This window comes from Vigna umbellata, chromosome 2 (genome assembly GCF_029865625.1).
Source record: "Vigna umbellata cultivar VRB3 chromosome 2, Vumbellata_1.0, whole genome shotgun sequence".
Classification (NCBI taxonomy): domain Eukaryota; kingdom Viridiplantae; phylum Streptophyta; class Magnoliopsida; order Fabales; family Fabaceae; genus Vigna; species Vigna umbellata.
The window spans coordinates 13,064,350-13,079,502 of record NC_142166.1 but is presented as its reverse complement, the minus strand read 5'-3'; the positions used below and the strand labels follow the sequence as shown (position 1 = coordinate 13,079,502).

At 27.1% G+C, this 15,153-nt stretch overlaps 1 protein-coding gene across 1 annotated transcript; it reads right to left on the bottom strand.

Annotated features, from left to right (window-relative positions):
- Positions 1–603: 603 nt before the first annotated feature.
- Positions 604–1,811, bottom strand: LOC124826245 (snakin-2-like). Its single transcript, XM_047299029.2, has 4 exons — positions 1,653–1,811; positions 1,424–1,489; positions 1,171–1,213; positions 604–1,033 (listed from the first exon to the last, which is right to left on the bottom strand). Exons 1-4 carry the CDS (start codon positions 1,707–1,709, stop codon positions 849–851), a joined length of 351 nt encoding a protein of 116 aa, XP_047154985.1. The 5' UTR covers positions 1,710–1,811; the 3' UTR covers positions 604–848.
- Between the last annotated feature and the right edge of the window lie 13,342 nt (positions 1,812–15,153).

Here is a 15,153-nt window from a genome sequence, read left to right as displayed (position 1 = left end):
TTGGAATTTATTTTTATGGTATAAGGATTGGCTTATGAACTTTGTCATAATTGGCCTACTTCTGAAAATGTTCTCCTTTTGTTCACGTTGTGAAAAGAAATTATGAGAGTATGGTTAAAAATTCAAAAGGTTTTGCCAAAGTTTTGTTCGTTGCCTATTCCATTACTCAAAAGTATATATATATATATATATATATATATATATATATATATATATATATATATATATATATATATATATATATTGTTGATCAGTGATTGGTCATAAGAATGTTAACAAATTATGATCTGTTTCCCCATCAGAAAGAAGCAACAGCAGTACGAAAATAAACGTCATAATCGGTGTTGAGCTGGTGCCAAGAAATTAAGGACCACAAAACAAGGTATTGAAATTGTACTCACCAAAATGAACAAAATAGGAATCTATGGTCATAGTTAGAGTTTGCCAAAAGGAGTGGTCCATAACATTATTCTTTTGCGCTGTTTGGTCCCATTTCCGTTAAGCAGATTTCAGCAACGATTATTACATTATTTTGCATAGTTTTCTAAATCTTTTCCAAAATATGTAAAACTCAAGAAAATCAAGTCTCTTGTACAGTAGCTATGAAATGGAAATGGTAATGACTCTCTTTATATTAATCAGAACAAAGGTAGAAAGTCTACATGACCCATCACAGTAATCATGCAGGCACACAAACCAGAACAGACCCTCTAAAGAAAACATTTATAGTAGTCTAATAATAGAGCCAAGGAAGTGCAGACACATTGATTGCCCTAGAAAACAGAGATGCACCCACATAGCAGTACAGTGCATAATGAATGAAGAAAATGACAATGAGATTTGGTTGTCTAAGGGCACTTAGTCTTGTTGCCATGGGTGGTCATGCCAGTGTAGCAAGTTCCACATAGTTCCCTATTTCCAGAGGTACCAGGTGGGACACACTTGCACCTCACACAGCACGTGCCACATGCCCTATTACACACGTTTGGCCTTGAATGAGCACTGCACCTTGATTTGCATAACCCACCACAATCTGAAAAGTGAGCCAATAACACCATGAAACTTCATTTTTCTTTTCTCTCTTTCCATTATTGCTCATGGCTTCACCATTTAAAGGGTATCTACAAAACCCAACTACCAGTATTTTTGTTATTGAATCAGATTAATTACCTATTTCTTGCATTAGCCTTCTGTTCCCGTCTTTCACGACAAGCTGCAGAAAATTCAAACAACAAGTAATGGAACGAGACTTTTACTTCATATTTTTTTATCACTAAAAATTGAATTTTTTATCCTTAAAAGTAGACTTTGATACACCCTTTTTGTCAAATATGATGATTAATATAAAAAGACATATTTATAAGGGAAAAATATGTGTTAAAAGCTGAAGAATACTAAATATAGTTTATTATATAAAGCATACTGGTTCATTGGGAAACAGCAGTTCTTCTTCTAGTGTTTCTTCTTCTATCTTCGGATCAGATGAAACCTTCATGAGAAACCCAGAAGATGAAAAGTCAAGATAAATGCAAATAAAATCATTCTCAACTGACAGAAGCTGATAAACTAAACCATGCATGATATTTTTGGAACTATTCTTTTACTCATCAATTACTGTGAGATAACACTGTTACAGTGACGTGTTGGTGTACCTTAACAAGACACACCAGAAGAAGCATCCCCAAGATAAGAAATGCGCGTGACGCCATAGCAGACTCAGAATCTGAACGAAAAGGGGTTTGAAATTTGCACTTCTAATCTCTATGAAGGGAGAGCCCAGTGACTGGTAATGCACTTTATAGTTCACGCATTACTATAGCATTATATAGAGGAAAGAAAAAGCAGCAATGGAATATTTTCAGTGAAATTACCAAATGACCAAGATATCTAGCATGAATATCTCACGTTCTTTTCAGAAAGAATAAGAGAGAGGAACACTGACACAAATTTATATTTATTTTAAAATAGTTATATAAAAATGAATTTTTATCTTTAGAAAAAAAACAAAAAATAATAAAAGATAATGTTAAATAAATATAAAAAATTTATGTGAGTCAAATTATATATATATTTTTTTAAAAATTATTTTACACTAATATCACTTAACAATATATTTTTAGGAATATTTTAATTATTAACGGAATTAATTTTTGTATTTACAAGAAAATTAAAAATAAAACTGTAAAAACCTATATTTTAAAAGTGGTAATAGTTTAGAAACAGTAAAACTCGATTAATTTTATATTAAATGAATTTAATATAAATTGATGAACGAGTTTCGTAATTTTAAAATATTCTCTTTCTTGAAACCATTTTTCTAAACTTATCTGATTTTTTTTCTAGGAGTTTTATCTTCTTTTTGTCTAATTGAAGAATTGAGATTGTAGCATTGATTCTAACGGCGGATAATTCTTCAATTTGGACCAATTAGTTTCTTAGATAGAGTGACTTTGTTTTTTCTCCTCTTTCTGGTCTGTTTTGTCTTCCTTTACATGTGAGTCTATTATGGATGCATGTGACATTTGAGTCTTCTATAACACTCTTTGTTGATCAGTGGTCCTAACAGTATATCCTGATCGTGTTTCTGCAGTTCGTAGGAACATATAGGATTTCTTGTGCTTATGGGTTGTTTTTAGGCTTTCTATAAGGTAAGGGAAGCTAAATACAATTATTCTTAAGCTCTAATATGACTATAATTACGTTTAATAATTATGATAGTCCCTATTTATGTTGGATTTTCTCAAATAGGTCCCTTTATTATTTTTCTTTCTCAATTGGGTCCCTAAAAGTGCAAAATTAGTGCAATTGGGTCCCCATAGCTAAATTGGGTTAGCGGAGTTAAAATTAAGCTGAGTTGTCAATGTGATGTGGAATCATTAATTAACGTGGCACATTCAGAACAGGTTACATGGAATATGTGTAATTAAAAAATGGTTTTTGAGAATTGAATTTAAAGGATCACGAAATTAAAGTTCATGAAAATGAAATTAGGTTCATCATCTTCAACCTTTCCCTAAATTACAAACTGTAGTGATTTTAGGGTTCCTACAATTCTGTTTCAATTGTTTGGTTTCTTTTTGCAGGCTTGATGCTCAAGGAAGAAGATAAAGCTCGCAATGAAGGGGATTGATTTCGCATGTTTGCGATTGGGTTTGGAACCGCGATGGTGGCACAATTCAAAGGGGTTTTGGTTGGTTTTGTGTTTAGCTTTCCTTGCAGGTTTTGGTTCGAGATGAAGGCGTAACGGCGACTTCGTGGTGGCTGAAGAAGGAGCAACTCACGATGCGCATTTGAAGAAGATGAAGAGCTAAGGCTTTTGTGCGATGAAGATTGTGCTATATGTATGATGAATACGAAGGAGTTTTGCGATTTAGGTGCTTTTGCCTTTTGGATGCTTCTGAGTATCTGGAATGAAGGAGGTTGAGTTGGTTTCTACATGTCTGGAATTTGGGATTTGTGCGAGAAGGGAGAAGAGAACTCGCCCAATGGTGGCGCAATTTTAATGTTCCTGAATTGGGAATATTTCTGAATTTTAGTAGGTTCAGACTCGTTGTAGAGCTCTCGTGGTGCTTGCGGTTTGGGTTGCTTTTTGGCGCGAGGATGAAGAGAAAATGAACTTGGTTCGCGGTGATGGCGCATGGACGTTGACTGGCCATGGTGGTTCTACTAATGCTTTGCGGGTTTTGCGATGGTGGTGGTTGTGTGGCGGCGCATGAAGGCTAGTGGTGGCATTTTTCGGTGGCTGCCATGGACTGCTATGATTTTTTATTTGGGAAAAGGTTGAAGATGATGACATGGCAGAATGGGATGATAACTCAACTTAATGATTCCACCTCACAATGACAAATCACCTTAATTTTAACTCATTAACCAAATTTAACGACAAGGACCCAATTGCACTGATTTTTTACTTCTAGAGACCCAATTGAGAAAAAAATAATAAAAGGACATATTTGAGAAAATCCAACATAAATAGGGACTATCATAATGATTAAACCTTAGAATTATATATGCATGTTTGATGGTCTGTGATTGATTGAAATTACTGTTTTAGTTTAATGAAGCACGTTAAAATCTATTTTGAGTTTATGATAATGTGTTGTTTGAGACGTTTGTTTTAGTCTATAATTAGTAGTATGTTGTATGGATTTTTCTGTTGGAACTGATGATTGAAAGTAAGCCTGTGTTTGTTTGTTTGGAATTGATGAAATTGAAGTCTTGGTTACCTGAATATTGCACTGAAATTCTGTTAGATAAATATGAAGGTGTGATGTTAGAAATTGTCTAGAATTCAAGTTATGACAGGTGAAATTCTATAGGGATTAATTTTTGAATGAAGTTGATGTTAGTGGTAAGAGTTTGTACAATTTAGGATTCGGGTAGCTACTTGTATTGCTGAAATTGGTCATTTTAGTTTACTAAGTTGTTGTGGTGTTTGCTATATGAAGTATGCTTGTTTTGATTGAATTAATGTTGAATTTAAAAAATCAAGGAATTGATCATTAATCGAATTGGTACTCAATCTGACACATAAACTTGTTTTAAAACACTTTACTGGGTTAAGAATAACAAATTGATCATTTGAATTATCCCTAATTACGTCGAAAAGCGAAACAATTATCAAAAATAATATTCTTTATATATAATTAATGAAAATAATGTATTACTATTATTATATAAAATTAAATATAAATAATTTTATAAAATAATTTTTAGTTTTTAGTTTTATAATTAAAAAATAGTTAAATTTTAGAAAAAGTCATATAGAAGTAAACGGTTAAATTCATAAAAAACAATTATTTAAAAAATAAAATTAATAAAATAATTATTTTAATTTAAAAAATATTACTTAAAAACAAATCTTCTTTATATAAAATATAGAATATAATATTTAAAATAATTATTTTTTCAAATTAACTTAATTGATATTATGAGAAACAAAATTAAGTTGAATATTTGAAAAGAATTTGAAGAATGGAATGGTAGGATGGTGACATTGATATTAATGGGAAGACGTTGATTGCTGACAGCTGGAGAAAAGCTGGAGGAGTGGTTTTCACTCAACATCATCCCATGATTTCACATTTCACACAAAAAAAGAGATGTCACCCATTCTGACTCACACCACTCATCCCTCTCCAAAACAAGAAACCCAAATGCCTACCACACTCTTTTCTCCTCTTCCATTACTCACTAATAAAAAATGAAGGTAAAAAAATAAAATTGTTTAGATAAAATAAAAAAAAATTATCAACATAAGTAAAAAGTTAGACCATCTTATTTACTACATTATTGTTTTATTACTTTTCATATTATTTATTATCGTAAGAGAAAAATGATAAAAAAAAATATATTTATAATGGATTAGAGCTAAGTCACTATCATAATTGATTACAAATGCATTTAAAAACACCTAATGTTTTATAATAATATTTTATTTTATGTTTAAGGAAGAAAAGAAACAAAAAAGACAGAAGATGATCTGCCGACTATTTTCAATTTGTTGTTAAAAAGGGTAAGAATTAGATTTTATAAAATTACATTATTATTTAAGAGTATGGTTTTAAAATGAGATTTTTGTGAACGTGAATATATTTTGTTATTTGTGAGTATGTGTTTGTGAAAGGTTGTCTTTAAGTGTGTTTTGTTTTATCATAGTCTTTGTGAGAACTATATGTTCCATCATATTATACTTGGGTTGCACGTGTGTATTTGTGTAAAAAGATTTTTTTTTTTATTGATTTGTTAAAAAATACTATTAATTTTTTTTATTTATTTTCATAAAGGTTTTGGACTTTAATTGTAGGTTTTATTTTTATTTTTATTCTTTTTTAAAAAATGTTTTGGCTTTGTTATATTAACTAGTATGGTTAAAATGAAACTTGTGAGTCAATTTGGTCTATCATGAGTTCGAGTCGATTCGGATTGAAAAAAATTAAAATTTTGATTGGGTCAATTTTAAGTCTGATCCGCTCAGAACCTAACTCACTCAGATCGAATCTTTAGTGAGCAGAGTTAACTCACCGACCCACTTAATTCTACTTTTTGTGTTTACTTTTGGATTGTACTTTTAGTTTAAGATGATTTTGAATTGTGTTATATATTTTTTTTTAATTTTGAATTGTTTTTTGAGTTTAACATCATTTTGGATTTAAATTTATTTACATTTGAATTAGAAAAAAAAATTGTTATTTTTTTTAAATTGAAAACAATCATGTAATTAAGTGTGTCAATATATTGAACCTACCAATCCATGTGAGCTGAGACATATTTGAATTGTTTTGACTCGCTAATAAAGAGTTGGGTTGGGTTGACTCACTAAGTGACAAATCCATGGTGGGTCAGACCGAATTAGGACAGGTGACCCGATTTGACAGCACAAATAATGAATGATTCAAGTAAAAATACAAAATAATAAAATAAAAAATTAGAGTTAGACAAGAGTAAAAAATAATAGATAAAACTTTTAAAGTTTAACTTTAGCTTTTTTTTTATTTTATCAATAAAGTTTGGATGTCAAACATTATTTATTTTTACTTGTTAATTCTTCATATAGTATTGTTAAGAAGTGAACTTTAAGCCTAACCCAATCCCATAAAACTGACTTTTGTAAGGTGAGGTTTGTACCCACTTATATATTATAAATTGGTTTTATCTATAATCGATGTAAGACTTCCAACACACCCCCTCATGCTGAGATATATGCATCGCTAGGCGGCATGTAAGGTGAGGTTTGCACTCACTTATATATTATAAATTGGCATTATCTCTAGTCAATGTGACACTTCCAACATACCCGTCATGCCGAGAGATATATATCTCGAGCGTGAGACTAGACATTAATGGGTAGTTTGATAATGACTCGATAGCGGGTGGAACAACATGTCCAACAAACATCGTTAGGATATGCTCTAACCTGACATTAATACCATGTTAATAAGTGAACTTTAAGCCTAACTCAATAACACAAAACCGACTTGTAAAGTGAGGTTTGCATTTACCTATATATTATAAATTGACTTTATCTTTAGTCGAGTGAAACTTCGAACAAGTATATAATACAAAGACATTTATCTCAGTATTCTTTCTAATTTAAGTGACGAAAAAATAAAATTATTAATGAAAAACATCTGTGAAAGAATCATTTAAAATTATGTATTTTTATTTTTCAAGTTAGACTTATGATATTGAAATTATTTTATAATTTTTTTTAAATTTATATTTTGATGTAATTGATTTAAAATTATTTTTTTAAAAAGAATTTATTTACATCAACATTTTATTGTGTAATTTATTTTAATTTCTTAAAAGAGTAATTTTTCATTAAATTCATATTTTAAAGAAAGAATTTTTCAAATAATTTAGTTTAAAATATAAAATAAAATAAAATATAAAAATATAAAAATATATTTAAATATTCATAGTTGTTGTGAATATAAAAGAATCCGCAAATCTCATCAGATAATATAACACTTAACAAAGTGAATTTTTTCGAACAAAACAAGTAACATATAACCACTATTCATATCCAGCTGGATCCTTTACCATGTATCGTAGTCTCCTTCAACCATCAACCAAAATCAATCTTTTTCTTGTTTTCTTTCTCATCTAAGTACATTCAAATAAGCAAAAAGACACATATTAAAGTAAAATATAAAATAACATTATTTATTGTCCTAATAATTTATTTCTTATTTTAATATTATTTTCATTTATTACTGTTATTGTAAAAAACCAAAAGTATTTTTAATTATTTATGCATATAAATAAACTATAAAAATATTTTATTTTTGTGCCATATACATATTATAATTTACCATATTACCTAAATAAATTTACTCTTTATTTTTTGGATATTTAATTGAAAGTCCATACGGTTATGGATCACATTCACATCAAACACCTATGCCACCATATCAATTCGTCACAACTACACCTTCAATGAGCTTTTAGAAAAAATAACCCAAAAATACATTGTTGATATTGCAAAAGAGTCATTTAAAATTAGCTATCTTTTTCCAATGAGAATAGTTAATAACCACCTTTTGCATGATTCAGTTGAAATCAAATTTGATAATGATATACACAAATGATAAATCGTTGAAAAAAAGTTTGACATATTAACCCATTTGTTCTATGTTCTCACACTAGACAAACATTGAACTATTCATCCAAAAAAGAGACATACAGCTACCAACATTTGTCGAAGAATATGAAAATATCAAACCTTAGACCTCTGTATATAAAAACAGACACATAAGATTTAAACTAATATTATAATTTATCGATTTAATTTGATTTTTGGTGAATTTCCTTTTCAAGTATTGTTATCAATTTTCATTTCCATTTTAAATATATTTTTATTTAATGTTCAAGTCATTTTATTACAAATTATTTTTTTAACTATATAAATATATATTTTTCAGTTTTAATTCAAATTAATAAATTCTTTATTAGAAAACAAATTTTCACTGTATTATTTTCTCATTTAATATATACATTCAATTTAATTTTATAATTTTAAATAAAATGATATTAACCATCCCTACTTTTAAACTTTGAACAACAAAATAATAATAATAATAAACTTAAATTATTTAACCATATAGTGCAACTTTTTTAATTTTTTAATCCTTTTTAATTTTTCTTAATTTTTTTTAAAAAGTTGTCGGGTGTCAAGTTAACATTATGCCACGTGACAATGTTAGTGTCGTGTGTTAAGTTAGTGTCAAGTGTCAAATCAATATTAATGTCACATGTTAGTGTCAATGTTAAGTGTTAATGTCTTATATTCAATTTAATCTCAATTTTTATTAATTTTGTTCTATTTAGTGTTAATTTTGTTTAATTCAACTCCAATTTTGTTTGTCTAGAACAAATTTAATTTTTATTAAAATTTACATTTTTATTAAATATTTATTTCTTTATTTTTAAACGAACTCTAACTATATTATTGGAATATAATTACTAGAGTTATGTTTGATTTTCTCTACATGTGAAAAATAGGGTTAGAGTTGGTTTAAAAATAATAAAGAATTTTTCTTAATTTTAAAAATAATAAATAATTTTCCTTCTAAGTTTAAAAATAAATTAGAATTTTCCTTCTAATTTTAAAAATGATGAAGAATTTTCCTTAAAATTTAAAAAAAAGTTAAATATGTTTTTAGTAAAAATAGAAATTAGACATTCTTTAAAATTTTCGACTAATTTAATTTGAGGTTTCAAACGCGTTACTCAATTAAGATTGAAAATCAAATTGTCAAAGGGTGTAAGCAACTCAAATCCTATTTATGAAACGCATTTAAAATTTTAAATAAACTTAACAAAATTTGGTTAAAAAGATTAAATTCACATATTTTTAAAGTTGAGGGACTAAATTTGGTCAAAGTTTCGAAGATTGATTAATTCCAATTTTCACTTAAAGTTAAGGGACTAAGAACATTTTAAAAATAATGAAAAATTTCTTCTAATTTTAAAAATAATGAAGAATTTTTATTTTAAATTTAAAAATAATGAAGAATTTTTATCTAATTTTAAAAATAATGAAAAAATTTCCTTCTAAAATTTAAAATTGAGATTGATTAGACAAAATTAACAAAATTTTGAAATAAATTGAACAAAATTAATTAAAATTTAGACTTAATTAAAGACATTAACATGTTGCATTGATACGTTAGATGACATAATGTTAACTTGACAGGTTGATAACCTTTTTAAAAATAAGAAAAATTAAAAAAAACCATAAATTGACTTATAACACGCAGAGTTCATCTTTCATTGATAATTTATACGACATAAAAAAACTACTTAGTTTGAATAAAAAGGATAATAATCATATTGAAAAGTAAACAAAAATAAAAATTAACATTATATTTAATTTAATTTAGTTTCAATTACTTGAAACTATATAGTTTTGGAAATAAAAGTTGACTAGGTCTAGGAAAATTATTTTCGATATAGGTCTATAAGTAAGAAAATTTTCAAAAACTGAAATGAACCTAACTAAACTATCTCGACAATCATCTTAAATATAAAATTAAATAATGGATAGACTCTAACCTAATAAGTTCAATGAATCTTCCTTTAGCATCCTATAATTAGACTTAATTAATCTTATAAAAGTAATTTGTAAAATGAAACTTTCCATATTTTTATATTATTAAGTCTGATACATAAATAAAATGAGAATGATAAGGGAAGCACAGTGGGAGACATCAGTGTGAGTGCGGAAATGAAAGCAGGTGAGTTGTGAATCAGAATGATTTCATTTCATTTGAATTATAAGGGATGTACCTTCCGTACCCTGTCACACCAAATAACGACAATGCATTATTATTATTCATTCTATTTATTCGCTATGTCTATCCTAATCTTCGTCTCTTAACTAGAGTGGGTTCCACCTCTTATAGAAAATGTTATTTCTCTTTCCTCTTGCTTTAGTTTCTGTTCATCTGTAAGAGATAATTTATGCTCGTGTTCACTTCGGAGATATTTTTCTGTTTACGTATAACAGCGAATAATGAAAAGAAGAGAAACTCGTGTTCGCTTGAAGAGAATCGCGCGGAAGGAATACGATTGAATTGCAGGATGCGTTGGTGTTTTGTCACCCGTTTAACAGAGGCGATTTGGAGGAATCGTAATATAAAAATCGAATGTGTCCCTCTCCAATTTCATAATTTCGCGTCTACTTTTGTTTTGCATGATTAATATAATATATTAACTCATAACCATGCATTCGAAGCTCGAAATTGGCTATTGTGCACTCATAAAGAAGATAAGGTGGATGGGTGGAGGAGATGAAGAAGAGGATTGTGCTGGAGAAGGCGAAAAACTGTGAAAGCGTATTCGGTTCAAAGACGGCGTATCCAGTTACAAGTGTATGAAGAAAACCATGCGAAACTGTATTCGGTTAGTCTCCTGCCTATTCGGTTCTCCCAGAAGTGTATTCGGATAGCAGAAGCTGTATTCGGTTACGAGCTGTGTTGGAGACGTTGCAGCGTGGGTTAACTTCTGCTATGTGTTGTAAATTGTTGCCCCCATGATTATCCAATTTGTGATACAAAAAAAGAGCCAATGTTTAAAGGTTAGTATGAACTCCTTACCTGTGCTCATTACAACCCCTTGTTTTATTCTCTTTCTACCATATTCGGTTACACTTTCTACATATTCGGTTACATCTTCCACTAATAAATTACATTATATTCAAATAATAATAATAATAAATAATTTATTTTTTATACTCAAAAATAATTTTTATTATTTTTTTCTTTTTATAGTAATTTTTACAATTATATATAATATTAACAATTATCATTTTATATTACTTTTATTACTAATAATTAACGTTAATTTTTTACTCTTTATAAATATTTTTTATTTCATGTCATGTAATATTATAAGCTGTATTCAAAATTAATAAATCTCACTTTCATAACAAATCAATTCATACTACCTGGAACTAAATTATATTATAAGCAAATACTACATTAAAAATAAATTCATTTTACTAAATTATAATTTTTTTACTTTTTAAAAATTAATTTTAATAATTTTTTAATTTTTTACTCTTTATAAAAAAATTTACAATTAAATATAACATTAACAATTATCATTTTATATTATTTTAATAACTAGGGGCATTTTGGTAATCTTTAATTTCTACCAATTAAACAAATATTTTAAAGTTGTCACATCAATCAAATCCTAGACTAATTCTCACAAACTTTACCTCTAAATCCACTCTCAATTACCTCCAAATCCACTCAAGTAAACACACAAAAAATTACCCTCAAATCCTCTCAAATCCATTCAATCACTCTTCCCCAAATCATCTCCTCCAATCAACCCCAAATGAACACACCCGAGATGTAATTGATGAATTTGAATAAATTTAAAGATAAAGTTTTTGTTATTTATTTGAATGGATTTGAAAGTAATTGAGAGTGAATTTGAAAGTAAAATATATGAGAATTAGTATAGGATTTGATTGGTGTGATAGATAAAAAAATTATTTAATGGGTAGAAATTAAAGATTACTAAAATGCTCATAATTATTAAAATAATATAAAATTATATTTATTAATAAATGACAAAAATAATATAAAATGATATTTATGATTAATATATTTTTTGGTAGAAATTATTTGAAATAGTAAAATTTTAAAAAAATAATATACAAAACATTTTTTTAGGATACATTTTAAAAAATAATAGAAAAATAAAAGTAATTTAAAATAAAATATAATTAGTGTTAATTATATTAAATTAATTGTGAATTATTATTATTATTATTATTATTATTATTATTATTATTATTAAATTTAAGGTTTTAACAATTAGAAAACTAAACCCAAAGTGACTCTTTTCTTATAAGAGTAAAAAATTATTTATGCAAAATCAATTCTGCCCCCATAACATACCCCATACTACACGTAGAGTTGCATCACTATATTCCATGCATATCCTTATTTTAAAAATCCATAAAAGTACTTTAATAAAACTACGTGAATCTCATCAAATCTCTTTACTTATGGGATGATTCATTGTCTTTTGTATTTCGCAAATTCATTCTCTCAAATTATTGCAAATCTTCTACAACAAACACAATAAATTTATGAAATCTGCATTTCGATGTCATCGTGAACAGTTAAATTAGCCAAAGTAAACATAACCTAATTATGGTGGGATGTAAAAGTTTTATATTTAACCATTAAATTTTCATGTCAGTTCAAAGTGGTACCTAGATTAAAAATAAATTAATTTACGAATTCGTTTATTTTATTATAAATGGCTATCTTATATTTATTGACTTAAAAAAGTTTTTTTTTTAAAAATGAGGTGTAAGTCATGAATAGAAAATATTTAAGTTACATTATCATGAAACCACATACACCTACGTTATCTCTATAAATAAAGAAAAACATAGAAAATTAAACCGTTTATTTGAGTGTTTTTGGTAAATCAAACCTTTTATTTATTTGAGATCTATATAAAAAAAAACTATACTAGATATCTAAAATAATTATAATATTTATTTAAAAAAAATCAAAAAATAAAGAGAAATAAAACTGATATAAATAATTAGAGAAATACAACGTGGTAATGGTTAAATATGGTTGAAATTTTGGAAGTGTTAAAGATGTATCAGGTCAACGTCCGAATTGAAAACCAGTTCTGAAATAGATTGGTTTTTTATAAGCACATGAATATATTATAAGTTTTATCATAGAAAAAAAAAAGCAACCATCTAGTTTTTAGTTATAGAGAGTAAAGTGAAATTGGAGATTTGATGTTTTTTTAGCTTTACTATTTTATTTTTCAATTCCTAGCTTTTTTTATAAATACAAAACATTTTTTTATCAACTAAACTAGTTTTAAAATGAGTTTTCAAGTACTATTTTTAGTGTAAAATAAAATCCTTTTAAATATAGAGAATATCACTTTATTATTTCTAAATTAATTTTATGTTCATTTTTTTTAAGTTATATGTATATATATATATGGTATATTTATAATTTTCCTTTATAATAATATTTAAGAACGGTCCCTTTTTTTTCTTTTTTCCTTCTTCTCGTTATTAAGAATTATAGAATTAGTTGTTTAGTATTCTGTTCTTCAATTCTTATAAAAAATTTAATTAAATTTTTAATTTTTATTTGGTTCAATTTAGTTTTTTAATTTTTTAAAATGATTCAATTAGATATTTTAAAATGATTTTTATTAGAATTTATACATAAATTTTACTTCACTTAAAAAATAAAATTAATTTAAGTGTTTAGGTTTTTTAGGTGAAATGATTTGATTTACAAATTTTAATGAAAATTTAACATTAATTTAAATGAAAAGGACCTAATTGGATTATTTTCTTAAAAAATTTAATTGAATTTTTTTATAAGAATTAGAATACTAAAATAGGATTTTAGTCAATCCTTTATCGATACTTTTAAGATAATAGAATGATAATTTTGAAAGTGTTTTTTTAGGGAAAAGTATAAAGGATACAAGAAATTTAAATCTTACAACTAAAAATGATAAGAAATTAAAAAATTGACTTAGTCAACATCGACCCCGACTCGATCGAAAGTTGTCTTGTTAAAGACTAAGTTTGACATTGACCCAGTGAGAGGTTGTCTTGGCAAGACTAAGTTAAGTATCAATCCCAAATTGGTTGAAACCATCTTGGCAAGGCTAAGTTTGTCAATGATCCTATATGGGTCAAATGGTGACTTCCCCTATTACCAAGGTTAACATCGATCCTAACTTGATCAGAGGTCGTTTTGACAAATATCATGGTCAACAATATACATATTAACATTGATTATTAATCAGCAAAAAAGGTAATGGAAGATTTGTAGGATGATGTGAAAAAGGTATTCTTTATAGCTTGATAAATTTCAACAATACATAATAATAGATATATGCATTGTCAAACATACATAGAATATTAAAACACAATGTAAAAATAAACATATGGTGAATAGTCAAAACATAAAACGTAGACATAAATACTTTTTTTAAATTATTTGAAATAAAGTTGCCTTAATGCCTCAGATAAGGAATAAGGCTTAAGGATAGGGATTTTTATATGTTATAATCATAGATTTGGAATATAGGTTAGCCTCAACACCTTAATAAGATGTTTGAGGCTTAAGGGTGAGAGCTTTGGTGTGTCATGAATACATGTTAGGATAGTGCGCAAAAAAAGAAAAGATGCAATTAGGAACTTTAAGGACCATATCCAAGAAGAAATATCTACAAGTTAAATAGCTCAATTAGTAAATTAGAGATAACTAATAAATTAGACATAACGAATGAAAACAAAAATCATGATTGATTCTGGAGGACATATAAAATAACCATAATATCTCATCTATTTAGAAAAATTCTCAAAAATAAGGAAAGATAATATGACAAATAATAACCTCCAAAAAAATAGGCCAAATTTCTAAATAAAATGTCCTCTACTATTTTTTCTGAGTCAGTTAGTTTTTTTGCTAGAATAAGTCTTAAGCTCAATGGATGACGAAACGAAGACCTCAGTTCACCAGAAAACACAATTTGTGAACGCAACGAAATGAAATTACGATGTAAAGGAAGACGACGCAACGAAACAAGTGATTGATGGGATGAAGAAAATTGTAATTGTAGTGATAA